At 36.1% G+C, this 27,603-nt stretch overlaps 2 protein-coding genes across 3 annotated transcripts in view; one reads left to right on the top strand and one right to left on the bottom strand.

Moving 5' to 3' along the window:
* LOC128999116 (flotillin-2) overlaps nt 1-27,603 on the top strand; it is a 344,453-nt gene that overhangs the window by 227,496 nt on the left and 89,354 nt on the right. The gene's annotated exons all lie outside the window — the stretch shown is intronic.
* LOC128999110 (glucose dehydrogenase [FAD, quinone]-like) lies at nt 1,514-24,768 on the bottom strand. 2 transcript variants are annotated; one of them, XM_054425470.1, is made up of 7 exons: nt 24,684-24,768; nt 16,992-17,016; nt 15,518-15,856; nt 13,919-14,108; nt 13,316-13,544; nt 11,404-11,736; nt 1,514-3,366 (listed from the first exon to the last, which is right to left on the bottom strand). In XM_054425470.1, the coding sequence occupies exons 3-7, from the start codon at nt 15,745-15,747 to the stop codon at nt 2,429-2,431; spliced, it is 1,920 nt and encodes a 639-aa protein (XP_054281445.1). In that variant the 5' UTR covers nt 15,748-15,856; nt 16,992-17,016; nt 24,684-24,768; the 3' UTR covers nt 1,514-2,428. The 2 variants fall into 2 exon arrangements, with proteins under 2 accessions (XP_054281445.1, XP_054281446.1); XM_054425471.1 differs by lacking the exons at nt 16,992-17,016; nt 24,684-24,768 and adding an exon at nt 16,521-16,623.

Raw genomic sequence — 27,603 nt, 5'->3', positions numbered from 1 at the left:
TCTCTCTCTCACTCTCACTCAACAGCTGATGATCTTGTAGCGACACGCATGCACGAGCATTGTTGCGATGAACTCATCATTGATGTTTGGTTATTATGAATGACTGTTTGGTTTTGTCTGTGTATTGTGTTGGTTTCAATTCCTAGTTCAATAATATTTTCAGCAAAAAATGTTCAAGGTGGGAAACTATCATATAGTTATTTAGTATTTAATGAATGATTATTATTTATTATAAATCAAGGTTTGCATGGAGGACAACCATTATTTTTTAATGAGAATGCTAGCGATAAAGTTATTGATAGTAAAACGATATCAATAAACTGAATAATAATTTTGTACATGTATCTTTGGTAGAGTTAGTTTTTTGTTGCACCAATAAATTTATATTTAACATTAAAATTATTGTTGAAATAAAGTATTTTGAAGGAATTTAACGATTTTTTACTTTTATTTACCAAAGGTTTTACTCTCAAACGATACAAATGGTCGCAAGTCCTTACTGTAGTTGTAATGAGGTTAACATCGTCTGGTACGCAAACATAAAGGGGTCTACATTCCGATTGATAAAACACTGTTATAGGTTTGTCTTCAGTGAGAAGATAGTAGTTAAGACATTGAAAACCACATATAAATACCTGTAAAAATTAAACTTTGTATATATGTACAACTTTGCATATGACAACAACTTTCAACTTTTCAGATGAGCAAGGGTGGTTTTGTGTTTACTATATAATTGTTGTATTTACAGCATTTACATTACATTTCAATCCCACCTTTACACTAACAGTCGTACATTATACTTATTTCTGATATAAATTGTATTTTTCAGGTATGAAAGTGTTTTGAGTACTTTACTATACGCAACTGAAGTAATTGATGAAGACACATCCAAGTAAGATAGTTTACATTATATAAAGAATTTTTTCTCTAGGGGTGTAGCTATTTGTAGTATGTTTGGTAAGACTAAAACCTGGGACCACTATACTTTTTCGTTTTTCGATTGAGTTCACAAGCCGACTTAGAATTAGGGTGTTTCAGCAGGAGGAGGATTGTAAAAAAAAACTTTTTATCATATTTTCTTTTAAAACTACTTCACAGATTTGGCTTACAAATATTAACTTAGTTTGTAGTCTAAATACTAGTGTGTTCATACTTTTCCATCATCATATTTTGTCATTTAGAAAGTTGGGAAATACTCAAATCTATACCTTTCTTTAATATAATTTATTTTTTATCTGTATTACCATAGACTAAGGAAACAAAAGTTTTGTTTCCTTAGTCCATATCATTACCTAGTTAAAATTTAATGTGAGTAATGATTTCTTCGTAATGTTAAACTGTTAACTAACTTCTTACCAGTTGAGGTACCAGTATATTTTGTAATTTTGATGATCATATGATTATTATAATGTTATTACATTATGTTGATGATATGATGGTGCATACACAATGGATGTCGAGGGTTTCAAGACCAGAAAAAAAAACACAATATTGATTGTTTGAAATACGTTCATCATTTTATAACTTCCAGTTATCTTATTATTAAAACCTTGAAATTTAAAAAAAACACTCGTTTATTTTCCTTAAGAAACATAACATTACACTTCTTACGTTATAAAAAGCTGCTGTTCGTACCAACACTACGTCATGCTCATGTTTAATGAGTGTTTTAAAACGTTACATAATTTATAACATTTTTACAACCGTTGTTACAGTTCTATTCTTTTACATTAATGTTCTAAGTTAACTTTGTAAATCTTGAGCCCATCTTTGGTCATCTGACTAAAACCACTAACGGTTCCCATCTACGCAGAACATATACACAACGGAGCTCTATCTATGGTTTACAAAAAATATTTTAAATAACACTACTCGCGAAACACTTTGTATAATCTGTAAGCGTTGTTCGCAAATCGCCCTTAACTCTAATGGTAACATGCCACTGTCGGGTGTCACATTGAGCAAGTTGTCAGTTTAAGAGTTTTTGTCACTTTTGCGCAATGATCGTCACTTTTAGTTATTTACTCTTCATATTCGTTGTATATACTTCCACGGTCATCTACGGTATGAAACTTGACCGACTAGGGGTTGGAGGAGTTCATGTCATGCTCATACTACAGAATATGTTTTTAAATTTTGTTCCTACCTCATCTGACTTTGCATATGTTTTGTGCTGTGCTGGCAGTTATTGTAAACTAAGTTTATGTTAAAATTACATTGATTACATTTGAAATGTTTATGACTAATAGAATGGAACAATACAGGTTGTGAGTTTGAATTACAATATCCCAATATAAATGTATGTCCAGGTTATTGACGTGTACATTTATAATGTTTTCGAGAAAAGTATAATATTGTTTAGTGAATATGATGATGGTGTCAATTTAAGGGTGTGGGGTTGACCAAGTAATTGTAGACTTGACCGTGCTCAGTCCTCGGGGGTGTCAGTCGCCCTCCTCTTCCTGGAGGTGTCGTAGCCCTTCCAGTAGTTGACGACCATGTCAGCCCCCTTCTCCGCGATCATGATGACAGGGGCGTTGATGTTGCCGCTGGTGATCTGTGGCATGATGGACGCGTCTATCACTCTGAGACCCTGGACCCCGTACACCCTCAGCTTGGGGTCGACGACGGCCGCCGGGTCACTAGACGGCCCCATCTTGCACGTACCCGACATGTGGTATATAGTCATAGTGTATTGTCTGATGAAGCACTCCCAGTACTCGTCAGTGAAGAGTGGGAGCTGCTTACACCCTGGGACAGGCCTGCGGTGGAACCTCGCTCCGAACCTCTTCATCGCCGCAGTCTCCCCGATGGCCAACCCGGCCTTGACACCCTCCCGCAACACTCTGACGTCATCAGGGTCTGTCAGGTAGTTGTGGTACAGTAGAGGGTACTGCATTGGGTCGTTACTCCTCAGCTTGATGTATCCGCGACTCTTAGGCCGTAATATCATGGGGAACACTCCGAACGCGTCCTTGTTGACAATGTCTCCCATGTACTCGTCGAAGAACTCCTGCCTGAGCCCGTGGGCGCGCTTGGCCACAGTCCCTCCGTCACTGATGGTGCTGGTGGACGTCAACATGAACTCCATGTCTGGCCAGTCGTCGGTCACGTTGCCGTACTTGGTCGTGATGAACGCCACAGTCTCCAGACCCACGGAGCTGGTGAGAGGGCCGTCCCCCGTGATGGCGTAGCGCAGTGCAGAGTTGATGTTCATCACTCTCTGCAGCACCAGAGACACCGGGTAGTCCACCAGGAAGATGATCCCTCCCACGGCGATGTGGTCCATCAGGTTGCGTCCCACTCCTGGCGAGTCGTGGATCACAGGCACGCCCACTGACTGCAGGTGCTCTGCTGGTCCGATACCTGCAAGTAGATGAAACATTTAGTCTAATTACAAACCTAATCTAAGTGCTATGAAATAATCTCAATTGCCTTGGACAAATCGTAGTTAAAGTGAATTCTAGTTTACACATAATACACATTTAGCATTCGATATTTACTCCTTTCTATCAAAAGAGACAAAGAGTCTTTATTTTAAATTTTTCTTGAAGAAATACTGACGTTAGTTATATTTGTAAATATAAATGTTTTATTGCTATTAAAAATGAATCGACGAAAATTCAACACTTAGCCCAAACTCAACCCTAAATAGTCTAAACTTGAATTTAACTTAAAATCCACAAACTTGTAAATTAAAAATGTACTTGTTATTGCTCAAAATAATACGAATTTTTGTTATTCCGCAAAACTCTTAAAGAACGTTCTATTGTACCATATAGATTTTTATCACACTTATCTTCCAGTTACACGCTAAAATATACCAATGAACAACAATAACAAGTGTTGATTCTGAGCTCTGCTCTTATACATGTAATCATACAATCTTACAATGATTGTAAGAGCAGGGTTCACGGTCCTTTCAAAATATATTAACATTTTCTCGTAAATTAGTTAGAAATGTTGTATTGCCTTTAATATTATTTACAGGCAGCAATTGTTATTCTATTTTAACTGTACCAATCTACTATCTTTTTATCTAACCAAACAGATGTCAGTAATTTAGCAATAGTGTTGATATAAAGAAATCATCAAAGTGAAATATAGCCTGGTATAGAATGTTTGTCAACCTCTTGCGACCACAAGAAACACTATATTCCTGCGGTTTCCCATAGGGACTTGTTTCGCTCTAATAAAATTATAACAAACGAAATTCCTTCAGAGTGTACATCTAGGTATTCACTAAGATAAAAAAAAAAACGGAAGTGCTCGTATAATCAACAATGTCGATAAAAATATATATGTCTTAGTTTTAAAATTAAAAAAACATTAAATACATTTCACATCTTAGACTAGATTTGACTTTCGAATTCTTTACTTTAAGCTATGATGGTTGTCAGTTATTTATTTGATTATTTATATCTGTTCGTCTGAATTTTAATTTGTTCACATGCATCTGCAAATCCTACCGAGGACACGAACAGTTATATTCTGTTTTATTTTGTTTTGTTGTGTTCCTAGAGTTGAAGTAACTCGTTGATTCTAACTTATAAGCGGTGACCTTGGAAAACGCATTCCGTGCCTATTGTGATGGAGAGCAGTCAGAAATATTAACCATACTTACGGGGAAAACTATGTTCTCGTAATTACGTAGTTTAGTGATTGTAAAATCTCAGTTTGCTATAAAATTATTATATTATTTTCGTTCAGTTATATTTTCGTCTGTTCAAAGATTAACAAACAGTACTAGTTTCATCATGCTTAGCCCATTATTAACTTGGGGAATTGTCATGGTTCTTGAAGAGTTGGATGTTATAATGTTGAGATTTGCGATGATTCTGTTTGGAAGTTACAAGTTGAATGTTACCTGCTGACTCAGCCACATTTACATGATGATTTACATTAAAATACGTCAGTTGTTGTGAAGATGTCAGGAGCTCAGCCGTCTAGCAAACAGAATCAGTGCGACCAACCACAGTTTGGTGTGAATTGGCTACAGAGCTTTGGCAACTTTACACATTGTAGTATTTTCATTTACCCTTTAAATTTATATACGAGTGGATACGGTCGTTATTCGATTATTCTGATCAATCATGATATGATTTTGAGGTTAAAACCTTTTTATGACATTTTATACCAAGTTCACCAATTTTAACGATGTATACACCAATTTTACCATAACGTATGTATTTTTGATTGGATATATGTATTTCAGTTCCATAGAGCTTCATTCCTTTATTAAGAGGGATATAGATTTAACCACGAAAAAAAGAATAAAAGAATTATATTCTTAATCTTACTTGAAAGCGACCCATACGTTCAGTAGGATACACACTTTATTTTCTATTCTGATTCAAAATATAACTGCCAGAGATTTAAAAGTTCGTTTAAGTACAAACTCATTCATGAATTCCTTGATAACAGCAGCCTCTTCATATCTGGTTCAATTGTGAAATTCTTTTTCATTTCATATAACACTGGATTCTGTGCCAGTCTTAATTTCAAAACCATGAATTAATACATCTTGTGGATTTTCTGATGAATAAGCTTCTCGAAACTGAAAATGATATCAATAAGAAAGTGAAATGGGCTGCGCACGTGCAAAACGTACCCAAGGCTGACGAGTTAGCGTTGTGTAAGTGAGAGAAAGCTTGGCCTTGTTGGGGTCGGGCTTCCTGCTCCTTCAACTGACCGGTCACAGTCTAGTCATTCACCTGCCTCTGACTGTGACTACAATGAGTCTAGTCATCTACACCATCAATGACTGTGACTACAATGAGTCTGGTCATCTACACCATTAAACCACCATTATTATTGTGATATGATAAATGAATAATTGTCATCGATATTTACTTAAGTTGTTCATAAAAAAAATGAAGTATGTATGAAAATCGTCTGATTTTGTAAAAATTTTACGGATATAATCGTTGTCAAATTTACTTACGTTTATGAGGACCTAATATGTATTATTAATTCTTCATCACATAAAATCTTCAATATGTGAAACTAATATACAGTATACAAATTCAGCTACACTTGGTACCTCTGAAAATTTTAGAGCTTTACTGCAAATATTGAATTATTATATGTAGAGTAATTTTCCTGGGAATGGGAACCAGTCAGCTTCTATATGATGTTACGTCCGCATCATATGACAATAACAAGCATCTATAACTTCAGATCGTCATGTTGTCTTCCAATTCACACATTCGTGCATCATAAATCCAACCGTCATCTTCGAAGTGAAATTCAGTAGATACTCAAACAAGTAATTTTACTTTACACACTGCTATGGTTGTTGATGTATATTTTATAAATTTTGAGCACCGTTGTATACAGGGTGAATCATACCACCCGTGCACATACTTACGGGATATACAGACGCTTGTGTAACTCACTGATCTTGTATACAAATGTTTACCAACTTCTAGAATAGCTAGGGATCTGAAATTATTTATGGAAGTCCATCTCGGTCCCAAACCACCCAGAAAATTCCAAAAAGTTACATTTTTAAACTACAGCCCCCCCCCCCTAAAAAAATTATCTTAAATCCCCCTTTTTTTTAGAAAAACACGGGTTTTAACAGCTTTAGCTTGAAAACGGAAAGAGAATGGCCTCTTCAATCAAAGATTTGAAAGAATTATCATGGTCAAGAATTACATTTCCTACAAGACACTCTTAGGCATTTTACATCGCACTCATTCACCTTCAAAATCCGCTCTACTTCTAAAATTTGTCAAATGTCTTAGATTTTCGACGTGTTTTTAATTCTTAATATTACTTTTCGTACATATATTTGTACTTTTAATGATCCCAACATTGAAAGAAAAGAGCCTAAAGTGACATTATGAAATTTAATGTAAGTAGCCTACTAAAAAATGTTTAATGGTGGATTAAAAAAAAAGATTGTTTGGCCAAACCGTTGTGCACGGGTGGTCTGGTTCACCCTGTATATTGGACCGCTAATAGTGAGAACCATGAATGCTGTAATTTCTTTTAACTTTCTATAGTCCTTACAAGCTCCAGCGGGGCAGAAGTCAAAGCTACTTAGTGGTTTGCTGTGTTCATCTTGTGGTATCAAGAGGACACTGTTGTAGGAAGTCAACTATCTTCACCCAGGACCTTTACATAATACTCCATAGGTCTCCACGTAGGTAGTTGCATAACTGTTGCACTGTTACTTTCGTCTTTGTTTAGGAAGAGATTGCTAATTCGTCAATAGCCTTGTCTAATGTCTACTCAAGTATACAAACTCTGATTGTGTTTTATCACTCGCAGGACACGTGTTTTACTTTTACTTTAACTCGGTGTATTGGGACTGTTAACTAGTGTTGTGTGCGTGTGTTCATCTTGTTCTACATGGATGGATTAGTCGATTCATCTCATCTGCCGATAAAACCTTTTGTAAATTTTGAATATTATAAAACCAACTCCCTGGTCCGTTGTTCGTACACTGTTAATTGTCTGTTTCTACTTGTCAATCATTTAAGATTATTCATTAAAACGTGAATTTATGAATACGTTGTGTTAAATAAAATAAAGCTATAATCTCTAAACGTTTTCAAAAGATGGTCCATAACGCATCATTGATAAGTTTGCTGTACAATAGTTTAAGTTTAATGTTGTTAATTTTTGTATACTTTAAATGGATTTTGTATTAACATCCTTATAGTATACTACAATCTAAAGTTATTTGTTCTGACAATCCTTATCTAAATATTCCCATTGTTTCTCACTAGCCAGAGTTCAAGAGTATATCTAATAGCTACCTACAACTGTTATCAACATGTAAACAATTTATAAAAAGTCATGATAAGGAAAAGATATATTCCTTACATTCTATTGATTCAGATTTTTCATTTTATCGCTTAACAGTACAAAATCGTCCTTAACTAACGATTAGAAGGTACTGAATAAAAGTTTCATTTTATAATCTTAGTATTTTATAGTAGTGCGTTCAGCTGCTGTACCTTCGCAAAGTGATTTTGATATTATTTTTAAAGCAATTTTTTATATTTCTTTAAAACTATGATAGCAGGTAGGGCCCTTTCACACGAGGCCACTGGTGGCGGCCACCGGTGTCCGCCACCAGTTACCGGCCGGGAAACTGCAGTGGATGGTACAGGCAACTTACAAGCCACTCTACTACAGCCACTGTACAATGGTAGTTGTGAAAATGCTGTTGAACAAAGAACATCTCCTTCTTCTCGCGGTTATAATAAAGAAAATAAGGCAAAGACACAGGTGTACTATACCAAATTGCCGGTTACTTTTCAATTTAGCAAATTAGATCGTCAGTATCCACTTTGTCTTCTATTATTTCGTTTATTCTCTTATTCTGTTGTTTTCCTTAGTCTTTTTCTTTTTCAGCAACGTCCTCTATATTTTTCTTCTGATCACTCATTTTCAAAAACAAACAATTCAACACGAAAACAATCAACAACTACCATAGTGCGTTTGTCTTTGCAGTCTGCACGTGAACTGATTCAAAATAGTAGCTGCGCGCTCATCCACGGTGGCGGCCACTGGTTGCTACGTGTGAAAGCTCGGAAAGCTCCCATTTAATTCAATGCCCCGCGACGAGTTGCCGGCGGTTGCCGACTAGCAGTTGCGCGAGGAGACACTGCTCGGCCACTGTGTAGTGGCGGGCAACTACAGTGGCTGCGTGTGAAAGGTCCCATTTAAAATAATGTTAAAGCTGTGGCGGGCAACCAGTGGCGGCCACCGGTGGCGGCCATCAGTGGCGGCCACCAGTGGCCTCGTGTGAAAGGGCCCGTAGATTTCGGGACCGGCCGAAACATAGTTTTTTCCGCGGACATCTCTCTTGTTCCGCGAGAGGGGGCTGCACTCTCCCTCCCCCAAATTCTCTCTTTCGCTCTCCTCCTAATTCTTTCTTTTGTAGGTTAGGTTAGGCTATGTATTTAAATTATTGATATTTTTGTTAAAGAAAAAATGATAATTTAACGAGATTAAAATCCCGTATGTAAGAAAGAATTAGGAGGAGGATGAATGAGAGGATTTGGGGGAGGAGGAGTAGAGACCCCTCCCTCGCGGAACTAGAGAGATGTCCGCGGAACAAAAGCGATGTTTAGGCCGGTCTCAAAATCTACCTGCTGACCACCGGACAAAAGTGATGTGAAGAAATTAGCCTTCAACCGCGGAACAAAAGTGATGCAGCCCCATCAGAAGACACACTAGTAAAGGTGTCAAATCCCCCCGTGACTCACCTATTAGTCACACCAGGCTGGTCACAGGTTACACACCATGTTTGCTCGTTTGCATTTCCAGTTTGTTCCGAACTTTCCTTCGTTGCCTCACTAAGCCGGACGTTTGTTTCTGTTCCTCATTCCAAAAGGCTTTACTCCGTATAAGATTGTTACGGTATCCCGCTGATTCATGTAGGTTTTCCAATTTTTTTAGGTTAACTGTTCCAATGGGAGTTTATAGCATTGGTGTCATATTTCCAAATCGTCTCGTATGAGGATTGATGAATAAAACCTAGAGATGGATGATGGAGTTTTGGAGATTCTTGTATCTTTTATTGCTATAATGAATCACAATATGAATTACTAAATTTGCTTCAACATTTCTTTGATAATTTAAAACATTTGACCTTTTCTATAAAAATATTTCTATAGCCTCTGATTATGTCTTATAATACCTTTAGAACGCTCTAGGATTTAGTCGCGTTTGAAGATACTTAAAGGTATACTTTCCATGAAACCAATTTCATGATAAAAAAGCCTTTTTAAAGTTTGAAAACTAAATTTGATAACTCTAGTGACAGTAATCTCTCATTAAATCCCTCACGATCAAATCTGTAGATAAGAATCATTAGCAAGTTGAAACAAATGATTAGCGACCTCCCTGTGGGGTCATTGTAGTCAGCTGATTAGTCCGGTGATGTCAGTAGATATCCTAGACACAGTGATAGTCAAGTCAGGGGTTGGGTGACATTGGCATTGTGAGTTTGCATCTTTTGTTGTCGGTTCCCAACAACTCTTCACTTCGGCCTTGTCCTTGCTCCTAGTAGATGTCCTGAACTTTCCCTTTACCACGGCACCACTCACTGCCCGCCAATGACCCTTGCGGTTTTGGCAGCGGTTCATCAATGTTCAGTTGAATTTAAACTACCCAAGGGAGGTGTACAGTGTGTAAATTTAATACTTGATTTTCAAGCTGTTCTAAAAACATTCATACTATTATTTAAACGTTCAGAATTTAAACGGCACAAGAATTGGTAAAATCTCGTGTTTGAGTATGTCCCCTACTTTGACCTCAATGTTAAGGAAATACATTTCAAGCCCCCCCCCCCTCCACCGTTGATATATATTGTAAACAAATTCTTCTGACATAGTGTAAAGTACATGTTTTAAAAGGCTAGGCATTTATGCATGTGTAAGGGAACTTAAGGGGAAAAATAATTGTAATATGTTATTTTTATATATGGCTGGGTACATGTGTGTTATTTAGAACAATCTATAAATTTACTAAATATTTCAATGTTTCACTTAGTCTCATCTATAGGCCTACTACCGTAACCTTTCCGATACTGTTACTCTGTTTAATAAACTCTACAATGGTGTATGACCTGTACAACGTGCTTACGATTAATGCTTTTCAATACAGCGTTAAAATGCTTATTAACTATTTATTTGTTATGTATAGAATATATTTCTTCCTCAGTTTTAAATGTGAATCCCAACGTCAGAAGGGGAATTCCATGAAAATCTAACTGTTTAGCGATATTAGTTGTATAAATATCAGTCATGTACGTATACCTTCATTCGTATGCAGGTTTGCCGAGGTGGGGACTTCGCGTTTTATCATCGTTTGTTCCGTGAGCGCACTTTCTTTTTATACAAAGGAATATAGAAATGAGTGTATAATAACTTCCTGTCGGTGTTTATTACAGCGTGTCTTTTAAAATTATATTTACTGGGGCGTCTGTCATTTCGGTTTACAAAATTAGTTTTCTCCTTTCGGATATGTTATTAACAAAAAAATTAAACCTACATTGTATGTAGACAATTTGGTGTAACAAGTTTTGGGCCCGAAGGTTTTATGCTTTCGATAAAGGTAGGACGTAATTGCAGACGGGAATACATGTTTAATGATATAAACTAGTGATCATTTATCATAGAATAATAATAATATTAACCGACTAACCGATGAAACAAATACACTATCAAACTAGGTGAACACTGCATTCGATGACAGTTCAAGTCAGACCGTACCATGATTGTTGTGGTTTTTGTCCAATGAGATCTTAACTTCTAAGTCACGTTGTTATCACTCAGTAACTCTCCATCAGTTTTTGGTGAATTTGTACCAAGGTATATAAGAGAAATTTCCCGTTTTGGCAAGTCTACTTTGACCGTGAAGTCCTAAACCCAGACTTACCTGACAACATGAGCAGTTGTGGAGAGTTGATCGCTCCTGCAGACAAGATGACCTCCCGCCGGGCCAACACCGTCCTCTTGACACCCTCACGGACAAACTCCACCCCGTAGGCACGTTTGGTGTCCGGGTCTATGAGGATACGAGTGACGTGGGTCCATAGCGCCACGTGGAGGTTCCTCCTCAGCCTGATAGGGTTGATGAAGGCCTTGGCGGCGCTGCAGCGGTAGCCGCGCCTCATGGTGAACTGGTACAACGCGTACCCTGTCTGCTGCTCACCATTCACATCACGGATCTCGTAGCCCATCTCCTCGCCGGCTTGTAGAAACGCTATGCCTGCAACAAGACGTATAATGGTGAATGTGTTTGCTTGCTCTATCGGTCTGCGATAGACGATCGGTGATGAAATACTAACACTTGGACAGTGTGTCGGATGCTATACACTATGCAGCTCAGAGTAGATTTCTTCTACGCTGTGTATGCAGGAAGCTACCTCTGGAAACAGAAAATGTGGCAGTGCCAACGATTCAACGACTAAATCATCTCCCAAAGACCATGAAAAGTCTGTGAAGATAACCGTGTGGTTTTGCGATGATTTAGTTTACTCGCTAGGTTTTTAGTAAATTTGTAATACGTGTAATACGTCGTTGTAATAAAAAAATTGTTGTATTTAGACCGATATAAATGAAGCACGACAAAGAATTGTAACCTTTATAACGGGTCTGTAAATGAAAATTTTGTAAATAGTATTGACCAACTTAAGTGTAGGGTGTTAAAATTCGTTTAGCATAGTTTATTTAAAAAGGTTGGTGCATTTAAAGAACATTTTCTATAACTTTTAAATTGTTCATTGCACCCAAATCACAACGTTTCCTGGTAGTAAGACATCCATGTCCACGAATATAGACTCAATTTCTAATAATGAAAATTTTAAAACGCACATGAGTTCAGATTTACCATACTATACTACTATACTATGCTATTACTATATAAAGTATAATTAAGTTTCCTAATCCCCTGGATGATTGTTTGGACCATCCAAGCCTGACCAACACTTTCGTAACATGCACGTAATAAAGGTGTCATTATTTGCATCCACTGTGTCATAATCTTCTTCCTATTATTATTGCAAGAAGATCCTCCCATTGCAATAATTGCAACGGACACCTGCAACGATTGACCTCACACTTTCCCTGCACCTAGGATGCAGTTGCAACTATGTTGTTGCAGCTGTAATTGCGTTATAATTCCGGAGCAATTACATTTCCATCATGCAACAGATTCATTCTCGCCATGTTTTGTTGTAATTGGGGTTATACTGGGTTGATGATATGGAACCCTGCTACGTGGCATCGGTGGTGGTAAATGTCTCACTGGTGGGGTTGCCACAAATGCCATTCCGGATTTAGAACCATGTATCTTCGTGGGTGAACTACCGGTATTGGATGTAAAGAAATAATGCAATCAAAATTATATTAGAAAAGTGACCTAGATGCACACTATTGCATCCTCTCCTAGAGTAATACACTGACACTGGCCTAGAAATACACTATTGCATCCTTTAATAGTATAATTTACTGACATAGAGACAGGCTATCGCATCCTCTCCTAGAGTTAGTGATCTAGAGACACACTATTGCATCCTCTCCTAGAGTTAATGACCTTGAGACACACTATTGCGTCTTTTCCTACAGTAAGTGCCCTATGAAAACATTACTCCATCCTCTCCTAGAGTAATACACTGACACTGGCCTAGAAATACACTATTGCATTCTTTGATAGTATAATTTACTGACATAGAGACAGGCTATCTCATCCTCTCCTATAGTTATCAAGCCAGAGACACTCTAATGCCTCTCTCCTAAAGTTTATTACATAGAAATACACTATTCCATCGTTTCCTAGAGGTACTGACCTAGAGGCGTGTTCCATGGTGCGTCCTGGACCGTCAGGTATCCCCCGGTCCCGTGATACTTGGTGTTCCGAGCCAAGTAGGGGTTCCTCTGGTCCTCGCTCTTGATGAAGTACGGGAGCACCTCCTCGTAGCTCCATCCCTCGTTGCCCATCGCTGCCCAGTTGTCGTAGTCCCTCCTGTTGCCGCGGACGTACAGCATCGTGTTCAGGACACTCGACCCTCCGATCACCTTGGGCCAAAAGACATTCAAACAATTTCTCGAAATGAAAGATAATGAGCGTGATGACATATTTGTTGATAGATGAATAATTTAGATGTATGAGTAGCTTCTTTGCTATCCCATAAGACACAACGTCAGTAAATCATGAAATAACTAGTTTTGAACCCTTTTGTGATAGTAAGAAGGGAAATTTAAATTTTGTTAGGGAAGCATTACAAAAGCGCCAGGTGTATTATCTATAAATATAGTTTATTGATTCTTACTTTTTGTGCTTCTTTAGAGCCTTCATCAATCCATAAGATCTCTTTATGAGAAAAATGGTTATGAAAGGATATATATTTTCTATTCTGTGTGGCATACCGACTGATATTGGTTCTCCTTACCTTTCCTCTGGTCCAGCAGCACCTATGGTCCTTCATGGCTTGGCAAGCTGTAGGCTGGGGTTGTGTGCGATACTTCCAGTCAAAGCGACTCTTGTGGAGATACAGGGACAAGGCAGGGACGTCTGTCAGTTCTGTCTCTTGTCCACCAGCCTCCAGGAGTAGGACGTTCCACTCCGGGATCGCTGACAACCTGGACAGGTCAAACAGCTGGTTAGCGAACAACACTTGGTGGAGGAGAAGAGATAATAATCATACTGGTAGTTATATTATATAAAAGTTAACATCCACGTTCTTCTCTTCTCGAGAAAGTAGAATAATTATAAACACATCATAGACTATCATTTTTTGAAATAGGGACAGGATGTGGTTTTAGTGAAGATGTTTGAACATCGGTGAAGTTCAAGTTGTCTTTCCCTTTAAATCTGCCAAATCCAAAAGTTCAAGTCAAAAGCTCCTTGTTGAGGTACAGCATTGCCCTTCGAGCCCTCTCCCAATGGTCAGGCCTGGCTAGTTCGTGAACCGAATCAAATTGTTTTTATTTACATGTTTCCTTCAAATTGCATTAAAATCAAAAGAGTTTTTATCTTTTCTTCGAACGAATTTGACTTGTAGAAACTCTAAAGACGAAAGAAAGTGGTTCAGGTGTAAGATATTACGATTATGACTCCGGTAAAGCCTCTTTTTTACTCGGACTTGGCTGAAAGAGAAAATATTATTTTCGAAATCAATCACAGCCCATGCTTCATTAGACATAGTTGCGTAAGATTCCCATCCTACGCCGGGCTCTTGGCTCAGCAACTGTGAGTAACAAAGACGTGTTTAATTTTCCATTTGTCAGTCCAGACGGCAAACTGACACTCGTCTATTGAAAGCTGACACACATATCAGAAAGAGTGTATAATCATTGACCAACACCTTTCCATCTAACAGTTTCGTCATTTAATCGCATTAAAATTGTGATTGTTATAAGGGGCAATCAAGTTAATTACATATAGCGAACAACTATAATGTTTCCTATGTATTTTTTTACTATAGATATAAAAAAACAAGCATTTGGACTGAGGCTTTGTGAAAGAAGAATCATATTTTCTGTTTTGTCAATATTTAGAATGTAGTGGTTATCATTATTCAACATAAATTGAAATTGTATTATTATTTGGCGCCTTTTTTTTAATGAAATTAAATTAAAATACTTCTTTATTGAGGCGAACTTAGGACCTCATGCTTCTTACAATTAACCTCTAAACTTGTTGTGTTAATTTTATTTATTTGACACAACAGTGTTTTAATCAGTGTATTAAACAGTGAAAATTTAATCTAGATTGTGTTGATAGCTTTATTTGGTGCCGAAATTCATTTAAGTATTTTCGAGTATACATTTTGTTCTATCAAATTTTGACTGACCTCTTATACGGCTTTTATGGTGGCCTTTGGAAAATCCCCATGAAGAAAAAGGATCGACAAAGGTAGAGATGTAAGAAAAAGAATCGTTCAAATCTTCTGAGGTATATACCCCATATAAACCCCTTGACCGACGAGTTTACCATTGCCAAAACAATCCCTATGAAAGAAAACTTGCTTAGTCAAGGTGTGACTGACCTGTTAGCCATGACGGAGCCTGCAGAGCCTCCGCCGATGACGATGAAGTCATACTCGGCTCGAATCTCTGCCGTCTTGATGTTGATGGGTCTGTTCTCCGGGTCGTACAAGTCATAGTTGTAGTAGGCGAGGGCCGCTAGGAACGTAGGGATGAACCAGAGCTTGTTGATGCCTACAAGACCTGTTGCGGCCTTGAGGGACGTCACTACCACTGTGCTCAGGTCCACCATGCTACACTATACACTATACACTGTCAGTCCCCCGTGATGTAGCGGTGTATCAACACTGTCCCACGAGCCATGTCTGCTTCTACGTAGTGGGCGGACCTCGCAGTGTCATCTGGGGCAATACAATACAAGATACAAACATAGCTAAAATTGTCATTTAAAAAGGGTCTACCATGTATTACAAGAATTATTTACTGGGACATAATGAAGAACCAGTAGATTTCAAACAATTTTGGTCAACGACATACACCCATGTTTTGTTTGAAAGAAGACGTTTGTGGAATAAAGCACTACTCGTAGTCGATCAAGTATTTTAATTATTCATTTTTCATTAAAACTGTACAACAGCAAGAATAGATGCTTTGTGCAGCACGATTAGCTTTAAGCCCCATATATTTTCGACATTCTAGACGATGCTATATGGAAAACTTGCTATGGTTCTTGGTATTTTTCTTTAGATATTTGTTGAAACCCTGTGGTCTCTTTTATTAAAAAATTAATCGTATTGAGGAAGCGGGTCCTTAAGCTGTTAAATATACTAGTTATGTGTGAACTAACTCATATATTGAAATGAATGTAAAGATACTTGAACCATTCTCACAAGGAACCTTAGAAATGTTTATATATTTCTTAGTGTTTTAAGAAATTAGCCTGTAAATTTGGATAGTAATTGAAACCCATGTATGGCGTGCTAGGCCATCAAACACCTAAAACTCTAGTAAAACATAGGGAGTACTAACTATAGCTACTACAAGATAGGTCTACCCACACGTTACCTCTTCCCAATGTAACACAGTGCCAAAACATTGTAGGCTAAATACCGTATACGTGGATTGGTACACCCTGTATTACCTGGTTCATTGTAAATGTAAAATGGTGAATTTGTTCTAGCCGTTAATCGGACTACACTAAATTGCTCGATTATTTATGTTTATTAATAACTTTCATGATGTACATGTTTGAACGTAGCTACAATGACTATGAAAACAATCAGTTTGATCGAATATCGGTATTTTCAAGTGAAGGTGTGACAGCCGGTCCAAGCAGTATATCCGTGCTGTCTCCGCTACCAACCTACTCCACTGCTTCAGTTATATAACGAGAGAAGTAGGCCGAAGCGACCAAAGAATGTCGTTACCTAGTTATTAAATATGAATTGCGCATGTAAAGCAATTTAAATTACTCTAAATTAATTAGTTGGCCGGGGAAACTGAGTCGTTTCTGCAACTGTAGTTGATTGTACTTACTGTGTTTGCAGCCTGATAGAACACCCTGTAACAAAATGAATGGTTAGGGTTTCCTTGCAAATTGCTTGGTTGTGGTTTGGTTAGGTTGTGACGAATGAAGGCAAGAGTTTTTTAACCACGTTTTAATTTACCAATAACGCTTATTTTAGTTGTAGGATAGTTTCGGCTATAGACCCTATTGTTTATAAATATTTTGTTAGATTTTGGAAAATTCGTGTTGTCTAATTTTAATCTTCAAATTTTCCAAAACATTGAAAGGTTAAGTACTCGAAGTCAAATAGGTTATAAAGTATACGGGCGTTATTGCTAATTTTATTGGAATATCTTTAATGCAACTATACATAAGTGTGGTTTGAAGGTATGCTGCAACGGGGGTATTTACATACTGAGACCAGTCTTCATCTAATCATTCATTGTAATATGTCAATAGGGCAATCTATTTTATCTTCACTATCATTTGTTGTTCAGTACCGACTCTCTTGCTTCAAAGGTCCAGTAAGCATGAGTGTCATAAAGAAGCTCATACAAGCGCCACGGGAAGCTTAAATAGCAAAAAAGCTCAAATATCTTGACCGCACTTGTAAGCGTCTTATAATGTTGGGAACCAGATACCATCTGTGAGTGAATGTCCCTAAGCGTCCAAGTAAATTGGGGCCTGGTCAATGATGTAATGCAAGAGGTGTAAGAGTGAAAATGTCAAAAGTTACATCAGCCTAGTGGGAGGAGGACCAAGCACAACCAACTAAACACCAAACACTAAACAACAAGTTCAAACACTTCAAACAACGCGCAGGACACGCTAGTTCGGACAAATCACCTAGCATCAGTCGACCTTCAAAGCTTAACTCTTGTTTGTAGAAAGTAAACCTTGTCTTACAAACAATATCGTGCTCTCAGCTCAGTCACCATGTTCGCATCGTGTTCTTTATGTTGCGTCTACTAAAGCTTTTATCTAAACATTTCACAAACGATTAAATAACTTAATAAACAATTTAATACTGTAATTATTATCGAACATAACCCAAAAAGGCTTTAAATTCAACATATCTTGATAAATTACCAACAATGAGCATTTATAAGTGCAGAAATCAAGCGGAAATAACCATTTCTAACTGTATATTTCTGTAAAATATAATATTTTTGGGGTGTGTTGCTAGCCTAGTGGTTAGCATCTCGGACTTCGGTGCGGGAGGGACGGGTTCAATCCCCGGCACATCCGCAAAACTTTAATGGGTTTGGACCGCTTTCCCTTAAAAGTTTTTGAAATGACTTCATTACAAAAATGTAACTGGCGTAGATACGGGGGAAAACATTCTACTTACACTATTCCCAATTTTTAATGTACGGAATTAAACAATTTAAATGTGCGGCTGTGTTTAGCTATGTTGTACTAAAGCTAACTGAAAGTCCGCATGAAAAGGTAATCTGTGTAACACGTATTATAAGCATTTTAATGTAGGCTGTTTTAAACGATAAATGTACCCTTATTTTTTACATTTTTGACCGTAACAAGGGGTAATAGTAGAGACCTCCCCTCTCTCCTATTGGCCGCACATCCTTGGTCAAGGTTAGTCCGAAATAAATGTAAATCTTGTTGTTTTGTGGATTCTTCACCTCGCCAACCATCAGATGCTTGAGGCTGTACTCTAAATAAAGTCAGTTCGAGCTGTCAACAAAACATTACTTTGCTACTTACACCCTTCTCCTAATATAATAGGGTAAAGTTAAAATATAACTTTCGCTATTATAATGTAAACAATTGATTTGTTTTAACGTTTAAACGCCTGTTGAATTTGTAAATCTTGTTTTATGTCATTCTAAGACATGTTTTAAAGTACAATTGAGGCAGGACTACGTGTTGAAAGGTAGGGACATGCCTCCCTTTAAATTAAATTCTAGACCACCACTGTACGTACAAGGGTAGCTTAAAAGTATTCTATTTAATTTCTTTATTGATTCTTATTTAAGTCGTAGTTTTCGATAGATCGTTCAGGTATACTTCTTGGTTCAGTAGTCATTTTTTCTGTAAGTGTATTTTCCGGCTGCATAGTCTATTTTTAAATTTAACTTAAAGGGAAGGACGTTTGGTATAAAGTATGTTTAATGATGTTTATTACATTTAAAACCTTAAATTAAAGTGACGAGGGTCAGGGTAAGATATTTGTTTAACTTTAAGTTCATATTCTTCTTATGGTCTATAGTGTGACAAATGTAATAGTTCTTTTATCTTTTTTTTATGAAATATTGATCCGATAATGCTGCTAATATGTCAGTGAATAGAAATATTAGAGAAGTCATTAAAACTCCAGTTAAACGTTAAAACTTGACTCTTATATTTCGTATATTTAAAAATGAAAATAATTTTGATGTGATTTAAAAAGGAGTGTGAAAGAACTTGAGGACAAAAGACTCTCGATTGAAGGAACCTTTTCACAACGAAAGTAGATTAAAGTTACTTTTGTATTTACAAAACTCAGTACGAACTTTGTGTAATGTCAGTCCAGAATCATTATCCCGTATTCATACTTTTGCTATCTAGGGTTTTCTATAGATTTTTTTTAGATTTTAGGGGAAAATGTTTCATTGCTCTTCTTAAAAAGGTTTTAAAATGACATTATCAAAATGCTGTTTCTTGGGTATTCGAATTAGGTAATGGTGACTTGTTTGATTGAATAAATACATAGTTTCTCAATACACATACTCTCCAATACATTGTTCTCATTAGGCAGAAGCAAGCTTTATCTGGTTTGAAGGACCAATTTAACCGGGTAAGCTATACAGGGTGTCCCGGAACTCTCTACCAATATTTTAGGGCATTGCTCCTGGGTAAGAAACATACCTAAATATCATATTTAATTGTCCGGAAGTCCTTAGTTACTTACACAGCCGCCATTTTGTTTTTTCAGTTATTAATTTTTTTTTAAAGAATGGTTAAACATACGAAATGGAAACTTTGCACAAACACTTATGACAACTAGACAAAGCTAGAAAAAAATTATGAAGATTTTTCAAATTCAAAAAACAAAATGGTGACCATTTAAAATGTTGTTTCTTAAATAACTCAAAAACCGTTGATTTTATAAAAATTTTAAATGGCCGCCATTTTGTTTTATGTTTTTGAAAAATCGTCATAATTTTTTGGTAGCTTTGTCTAGTTGTCATAAAGGTTTGTGTAAAGTTTCCATTTCGTATGTTTAACCATTCTTTAGAAAAAAATTAATAACTGAAAAAAACAAAATGACGGCTGTGTGAGTAACTAAGGACTTCCGGACGATTTAAATATGATATTTAGGTATGTTTCTTACCCAGGAGCAATGCCCTAAAATATTGGTAGAGAGTTCCGGGACACCCTGTATATTTACTATCAGACCCCACCATTGTAGTACTACCTATGTTGGTTCTCTACCTTCAAATTTGTTTTGCATTTTGTGTTGGGAAGGAGGGTTTTCGATAAAACAAGTTTGGCACATGTGACGTGGTATTCGTGAACGTGGGTTGGCGGATACAGTTGCAATGGCGGAAGTTCGTGAGGTTGACACATCTCTCGGCTCTCACATCTCTCTCTCTCTCTCTCTCTCCCCCTCTCTCTCTTTCTCTTTCTCTCATAACGTCCTCACTCATCTCTGGTATGCAGTAAAGTGAGAGGACAGAAAATAATAAAAACACTCCATGTAGAACACATAGAAGCAAATATCCAAGCTACTGTAGACCATAACACCCAGTCTAAACTATACAGGGTGTTTTTTTAAAAAACTTGCATCTTTATTTATGTAAAAACCGCAATAGATAGAAATATGCAGTTTGCGAGAATCATCTATTGAAATGAAATGAGAAATGAAAGAGCATGAAAAAAGAAAATGTTTGATGAAAAAAAATTTAAAATCGGTTCATAAATTTGCGAGATATCCCCCCCCCCTTCCCCGGAACTAGATTTTTTTTAATAGCAAGGTACCCCTTGTGATATATCAAATGAAAGAGCATGAAAAAAGAAAATGTTTGGTGAAATTTATTTTTCATTAGATTTGTCACAAGGGTGGGTACCTTGCTATTAAAAAACAAGTTGTGGGTAGGGGAAAAGGGGGGTGGGATTATCTCACAAATTCATGAGCCGATTTTAAATTTCTTTTAAACAAAAATTTTCTTTTTTCATGCTCTTTCATTTGATATGTCACAAGGGGTACCTTGCTATTAAAAAAAATTAAGTTTCCGGTGGGGAGGGGGGAATATCTCACAAGTTTATGAACCGATTTTCAATTTTCTTTCATCAAACATTTTCTTTTTTCATGCTCTTTTATTTGATATGTCACAAGGGGTACCTTGCTATTTAAAAAAATTAAGTTGGGGGCAGGGGGGGAATGTAAATGTAACGTTGAATTCAAAAAAATTATGCCCCCTACGTCAATAGATGATTCCCGCCAACTGCATATTTCTATCTATTGCGGTTTTTACATAAATAAAGATGCAAGTTTTCAAAAAAACACCCTGTATAAAGTATAACCCATAGTTCAGGTCACAAGTATATCTTTATTACTGAAACTTCAAAAAACGTCGGGCTGCGCTTTACCCCTTTTGTTTTAGGATATTAATATTTGAAGAAATCCCCTTAGGAATACAGCCCTTAGGTTTCTGTGACTACATTAAACTTCGATTCAAAGATAAAATTTAAACACAGAAAGAATATATAACATTTCTAGTCAACTATTGTAAGCTTTAAAAGGTTAAGGACTCGAGCAAAGTTCGGTTTGAACTGGTACAAAGAATTAACTGTAAATAAATTGTAGTACTGTATGCGTTTTTGGATTAGAACTAAGATTATCATTGTCGTGGGTAAATGCTTAGACCTTATAATGCTTTTATCGCATAATTGAGCAAAGATTTGATACTTGAACACAAATTAATTGTCTCATGGAATTTAAATAATCCAAAACGAATTTTTTTACAGTTGATTTAGAGATTCCAATAGCACTTTTTCTTCTGAAAGTATGACTCAAAAACGATTTCTTACCCCAGTATTAGATTTTTTCACATTGTAAGATAATATAAAGCGAGTTAAAATAATTAACTGAATTGTCTTTTTTATGTGATCTCAAATTGCTATCACCCGACATTACCTCTCTGAAACATATGTTTCTAATATATTACATGTGTATTGATCATAGCTTTTGTTACTTAGTTTGGGACTGAATATTGAGTGTTTAAAATCACCTACATTTCACGACCTAGGCAGGTGTTTAATGTTTTGAACATACTGTATTTGAACAGACGTATTTATGATCATCATTGATCAACTTGCAGCATACGTGTTTTAAAAATGTATGTGAATTTGTCGAGATTCCATAATAAAGCTTTGTCTAAGTCCATATTAAGTCGATTAATATTGTTAAGGAACTTACAACAAAATCATAAAGTATGTATTAAAATTGTACTTGTTGGAACACGTTAAAGAAAATGAAGTTCCCTCAAATTATTTGAGAAAAGCAATCAAAAGTAAAGCTTAAGTACAAGTGCTGAAGGTTTTCATTTTATGAAACCTCGGAAATTCCTAACCGCCACAAAATTGCAATGCATCATTTCCAGCAAGTCCGTGGTCATCCACTCTTGCGTTTATGGAGATGGCGGTACTGTATGTAGTTTTGTATAGGGAATATTTTATGACCGTACGATAATTGACTATTGTTGCTGCCTGGAGTGTTTAAGGACTGATGCAAGGCCTGTAAAGAATTTCTCATCCGAGAACTATTAAACGGGTTCATCGGAGAGCGACAAAGCCAAGTTTGATTATTCTAACAAAATTCAGTGAGTGGTTAAATTAGTCATTAGAGACAACAGAATTTCGTCACTGATATCTTGTTATATTACATGAATTCATTAACATGAACTAACGTTTATGATGATTAACAAGTTTCTTATATAATTCTTAGGGAGATTATTACTTTTTATTTTAGGGTTACAGTATTTAGGATAAATTGAACAGTCCATTGTTTCTATTGCACTTGTCATGGTGTGTTTAAAGACTTGACTATTCAAATCGGGTCAAGATTGTTGCGTTTTATACTGCCTATTTTACTATTTCAATCCCGTACCTTATAAAAATTTACCGATCAGTTTTTGTGTTTAATAAGAAGACCTTATTCAAAATTACTGCATGTTTTTTAAGAGAAAAATAATTGGTCTATAATTTCAGCTATGGAACAATTAATTGTTTCACCCTGTAAGTTAGCTATTTACTACGGGATCATTAATTTTCCTCGATTAAAATGTCCATATTATATTCAAGACATTCTTTTATTCTGGTTGGGTATCATTGAAAACTAAAGTTATCTTTTAAGAAAACATATGCTTTTCCTTATACATTTCACGAATGCCTTATAATATCTATAACTTATTACGTATTACATTACAAAATGTATGTTCTAAATCCTGCTTGTGATTAATTACATTCTTCACAGCACTTTATTTAGTCTGTGACCCACATATTACAGTAGACATGCACAATGAGCCATGGTTGGTATCTGTACCTAGAGTCCACCCTACCCTCATGATAGAAGTATGCAATGCTGCTGATGTATGGATTTTAATGTACGTAGATGGTTTACAGATTTCAAAAACTTCAACTCACAGTGTGTTTTAGCGAATTTCCCTATAGGGAAGTAGCTATTACCGTAGGTGGCACGGTAAGACCTAGACCCGGGACCGATTTACTTTTTCATTTTGATGTCCCCAGAGGCCAAAAACACCATTCGTTCAAATTTTTATATATGTATATATATATATATAGACATATATATATATATATATATATATATATATATATATATATATATATATATATATATACGTCCGTGAACGCGATAACTTGAGTAATTTTTTTCCGATTTTGATGAAATTTGGTTTAAAGGTGTAAAGCGGGATAAACTTGAATGAGTTCGCGAACCAGCACGATCGGACCATGGGAACGGGGATTTACGGGGGGTTTTATGGGGTAAAAATTGGTTTTTCTCACTTTTGACCCTCAAAACACAAAATTTCCCGATTTCTCTTTAGACCTTTTTAAAGAGCTTAAAAAAACAAATAATTTAGTATATAAAAGTATTTTTGTTCGATTATTAGTAACGAAGAAAATAAAAAAATTGTAAATTTAAAATTCCCATGTTATTCTTATGGAGAATAATGTCAAATCTTGTAGTTTGCTTGTTTATGGATATATTTTGATCAAACTTGGCAAATTTATTTATTTTGTACTAAGCTATCAATATTTTACTCAAAACACACTTTATTAGTTTCCTTGTAGCAGCAAACCTAGGTACTCGTTAAACCTAATGTTATTAAAATATATTTAACTGAAAATCAATTCAGACAAATGGAAATTCGCTTAGTCAGCAGGTTTGCTGCGGCGGGGGTATTTAATGTAACATTTTACCAGCGCTTATACATGTTTAAACTCTTTTATCGAGAGAAATATTTTGATAATTAATTTCTGTTATGAATTGTTACCGCCTTAGCTGTAGATAGTGTAAATGGTAAAGTATTAGTAATGTATAAAGTGTGCAAAATTCTGAAATGTATGGACAGTATACACATTTTTGTCACATAAAAAATCTATTAAATCATTCACTAAGTTAAATTTACACATTTCCCTCCCTTCTATAAACTGAATTTGTCTTAGATGTAGATTTAAGATAAGATTGTTACCTTGATCGTATATCCAGATCAGACTGCGCATGTGTAGTCGCGCACACTAAGGACCACGAATGTACTACGGCGCGGTGCAGAGGTGCGCTAGTGTTAGTGAAAGCTCTCCCCACTTTCTACCTTCCCATGTACCGCGCATCACCCATCTCCCATCCCAAGACTCAAGGTCAAGCAGGTTACTTAACTGTTGTAACTACCAACCTTCAACCTGGCCGATAATCTTACACCTAATCCTCGTTATCTCATTGTCGGACAAGATGTTCCGCAAAAGAGTTGTGTCGTGTAAATTTTCCACAAATTCTATATTTACTGTTGATACAAATCGTGTTTACCAAGTAACTCTAGCGAGTTGCCTTCGGTCCTCGAGGTCAAGGGTTCGAATCCCGTCCTATGGCTAGTTTAGGGATAACGTCGCTACTCTCTAAGATAAATCTTAGTATTCCTAAAAAAGGAAACAAAATTTATACAAAGAAACAACCATCTTTAAGTGACCTTTCTATCAAGACGATTGAAGTTTGCCAGCTGATCATCAATTAGTTGTTGTGGTTAAAATATTTTTCCACGTTGTCCTTCGTCCAATCAGGATCAGGGGACATGTAAATGATATAAATGATATTATCATAGTTATAGTAGATGTATTGCAAACATTTTGACTGGATGTGTGCACTCTATTCGTAAAACTTTGAAAATTTCAACGTAGATTTACAGATTGAATGATTTGTTTTGGTTATTCACAACAAGCATGTCAGGTATGATATAACACGTACAGTGAAACTAAAACTCAATATGTGAAAAAGTTGTGTAAAAAATGAATGGTGTACTAATCAAGGATTTTTGGTCCAGATATTTTTGTTAATGGTGCCGAAATGACTATTTAAAACTATTTATGTATGTGTACATGTTGAGTCCTGGGCTTAATTGTTCATTACTGGTAAACCCCAGTACTGGTTACGCATACCTAAATTATATTTTCCAACAAAGATTTGTTTTATATTCGGTCATCTCGGGGAGTCACGAGTCTAATTTCTTCATTCCGCAACTTATCATTGGTTCAAGTAGGTGGCGACATAATGCAGCAAACTCCATTAAATTCGATCTTCTCCAGGAAAATACAAATTACTCGTGACTTACTTCAAACTGTTAATTGTTACTGGTACAATGCAAATAAAGTAATCTGAAAATGAGTTTTTGGCGTTAGGCGTCCATACCTCTCAATTTGAATAAAGGCTACATAGTTATGACTGGTAAATGCACTCCAATAAAATCCTATTTAGCTTTAAACACAGTTTTTATCGGTAACCTGTTTAAAGAGGAACTCGTACCTGGGAACTTTAAACCTTTAAAATGTTTTATATTTTCTCCTCTGAGGTTTTTCCATACTATTGCTCTAAGATGCATTTCTTTAGAAAGTAGTCAGTCGATTCAAAAGTTTCCACTGAAGAAGTGAGCTATTGTTCCAGACTAGAACCGTGAAAACGATCCGAACTTCTTTGAAGTGAGAATATCGAATGTTTTTTACCAGAGTATTCATTCAAAAATAAAAAATTGTACAATTGCTCTAAAATATACCTTAGGATGCTACAGTATTGATCGGAGTGTTATAGAAACAAACATTAGTTAAAGAATATACCTTCCCGAGGAATATGTTCTAACTCGTCTTATTCTTATCTAAAATACATAAACCTTTTGACACCCTATAAAGTATTAAGGTTAATTGTCCAATGATGTACAAGCAATCAGTGAGTGAATGATTACTGATTAACACGGAAGAATCCACTTCCACTTCTCATATCAATATTTACATTAGGTAAAGGTAATCATACAGCAACTTCATCAATCATTGTCTCAACAGATACATCAGTGGCGATTGCTCATTTCTCACTACTATAGCTATATAGCTATGACGCTCATTACTCATTGCTCACTACTATAGCTATATAGCTATGACTGATGGATGTATAATCTCTGTTGATGCGACACATTCGCAACTTTAACCTTTAGAGTCAAGAAATATAAACTCCATGCATACCACTAGTCATTTTACAGGGTCACAGCAATCATTATGTATACCTAATGTAGTGAAATATTTAATTTTATTTGATTGAACGATTTTCAAAGTTTTATTAGACGTAAGAATTCCGAAACAAAGAAGTATAAATTTCAATTTTGGCACAGATAGTTCCGAAAACAACCAACACAGCAGTGTTATTGTATGGTACCTGTAGGCAATATTTAAATTAGCCTAATTCTTTATTGTAATTCTCTAATTAACGCTCTTAAATTAAAAGACAAAAGTATCAAAGTGGTCGTTTCACTTTAAACCTATTTCCAGTTTTTGACGATTACGAAATGTAAAAACAAAAAATTGTGGCAGTTACCTTTTACATAAACATAATTTTAATTTGTTTTTTATGAATGTTATTACTACTCAATTGAAACTAAATGAATGGTTTCACAATATTCCAATTTTGAAACAAAAACCAAATACAACTCACGGTTTACATTCTTTTACAAACTTTATAACAAACAATACAAGAGCTATGGGTACTCATGAACATAAGTTCGATAATAAGTTAAAACCTATAAAAAACTATATACAATATTGCGAATTATTAGGAAACGCACTATAGCGCCGAGTGGAGGGGGATACGGACTGGCCTAGTTTAGTACTGCACTTTAAAACATATTTACAAAACAAAATAAAAAATTGGAGAACAAATGTTGACCCCGAGGTGTAATGCTCATTCAACTCATGCTGCTATTTTTGTGAGTTTTTGCTTGGAGCTAATTTTGTAGATTTTTTTGTGCCTAGGGCTTTTCGCTAAGCCAGTGAAGGCTTTCGACACCTGGGGCCATCGGTCCTCCACTAGCGCTACGGAGCCGCGTTGCTTATATGCTGAGCGGTCGCGCAATGATTCCT

Source organism: Macrosteles quadrilineatus, unplaced genomic scaffold, assembly GCF_028750875.1.
Source record: "Macrosteles quadrilineatus isolate MER2022 unplaced genomic scaffold, UCM_ALF_1.0 Scaffold_7__1_contigs__length_78375512, whole genome shotgun sequence".
Classification (NCBI taxonomy): Eukaryota; Metazoa; Arthropoda; class Insecta; order Hemiptera; family Cicadellidae; genus Macrosteles; species Macrosteles quadrilineatus.
This window is presented reverse-complemented; position numbering and strand designations above follow the sequence as displayed.

What these genes read in the sequence shown, in the direction of transcription:
- LOC128999110 (XM_054425470.1), bottom strand. Translation starts at nt 15,747, where the DNA reads ATGGTGGACCTGAGCACAGTGGTAGTGACGTCCCTCAAGGCCGCAACA. An exon ending in ACCATGGAACACGCCTCTAG is followed by an intron (nt 11,737 to 13,315) that starts GTCAGTACCTCT and finishes GTCTTGTTGCAG; the next exon opens with GCATAGCGTTTCTACAAGCC. An exon ending in ACAACTGCTCATGTTGTCAG is followed by an intron (nt 3,367 to 11,403) that starts GTAAGTCTGGGT and finishes ATCTACTTGCAG; the next exon opens with GTATCGGACCAGCAGAGCAC.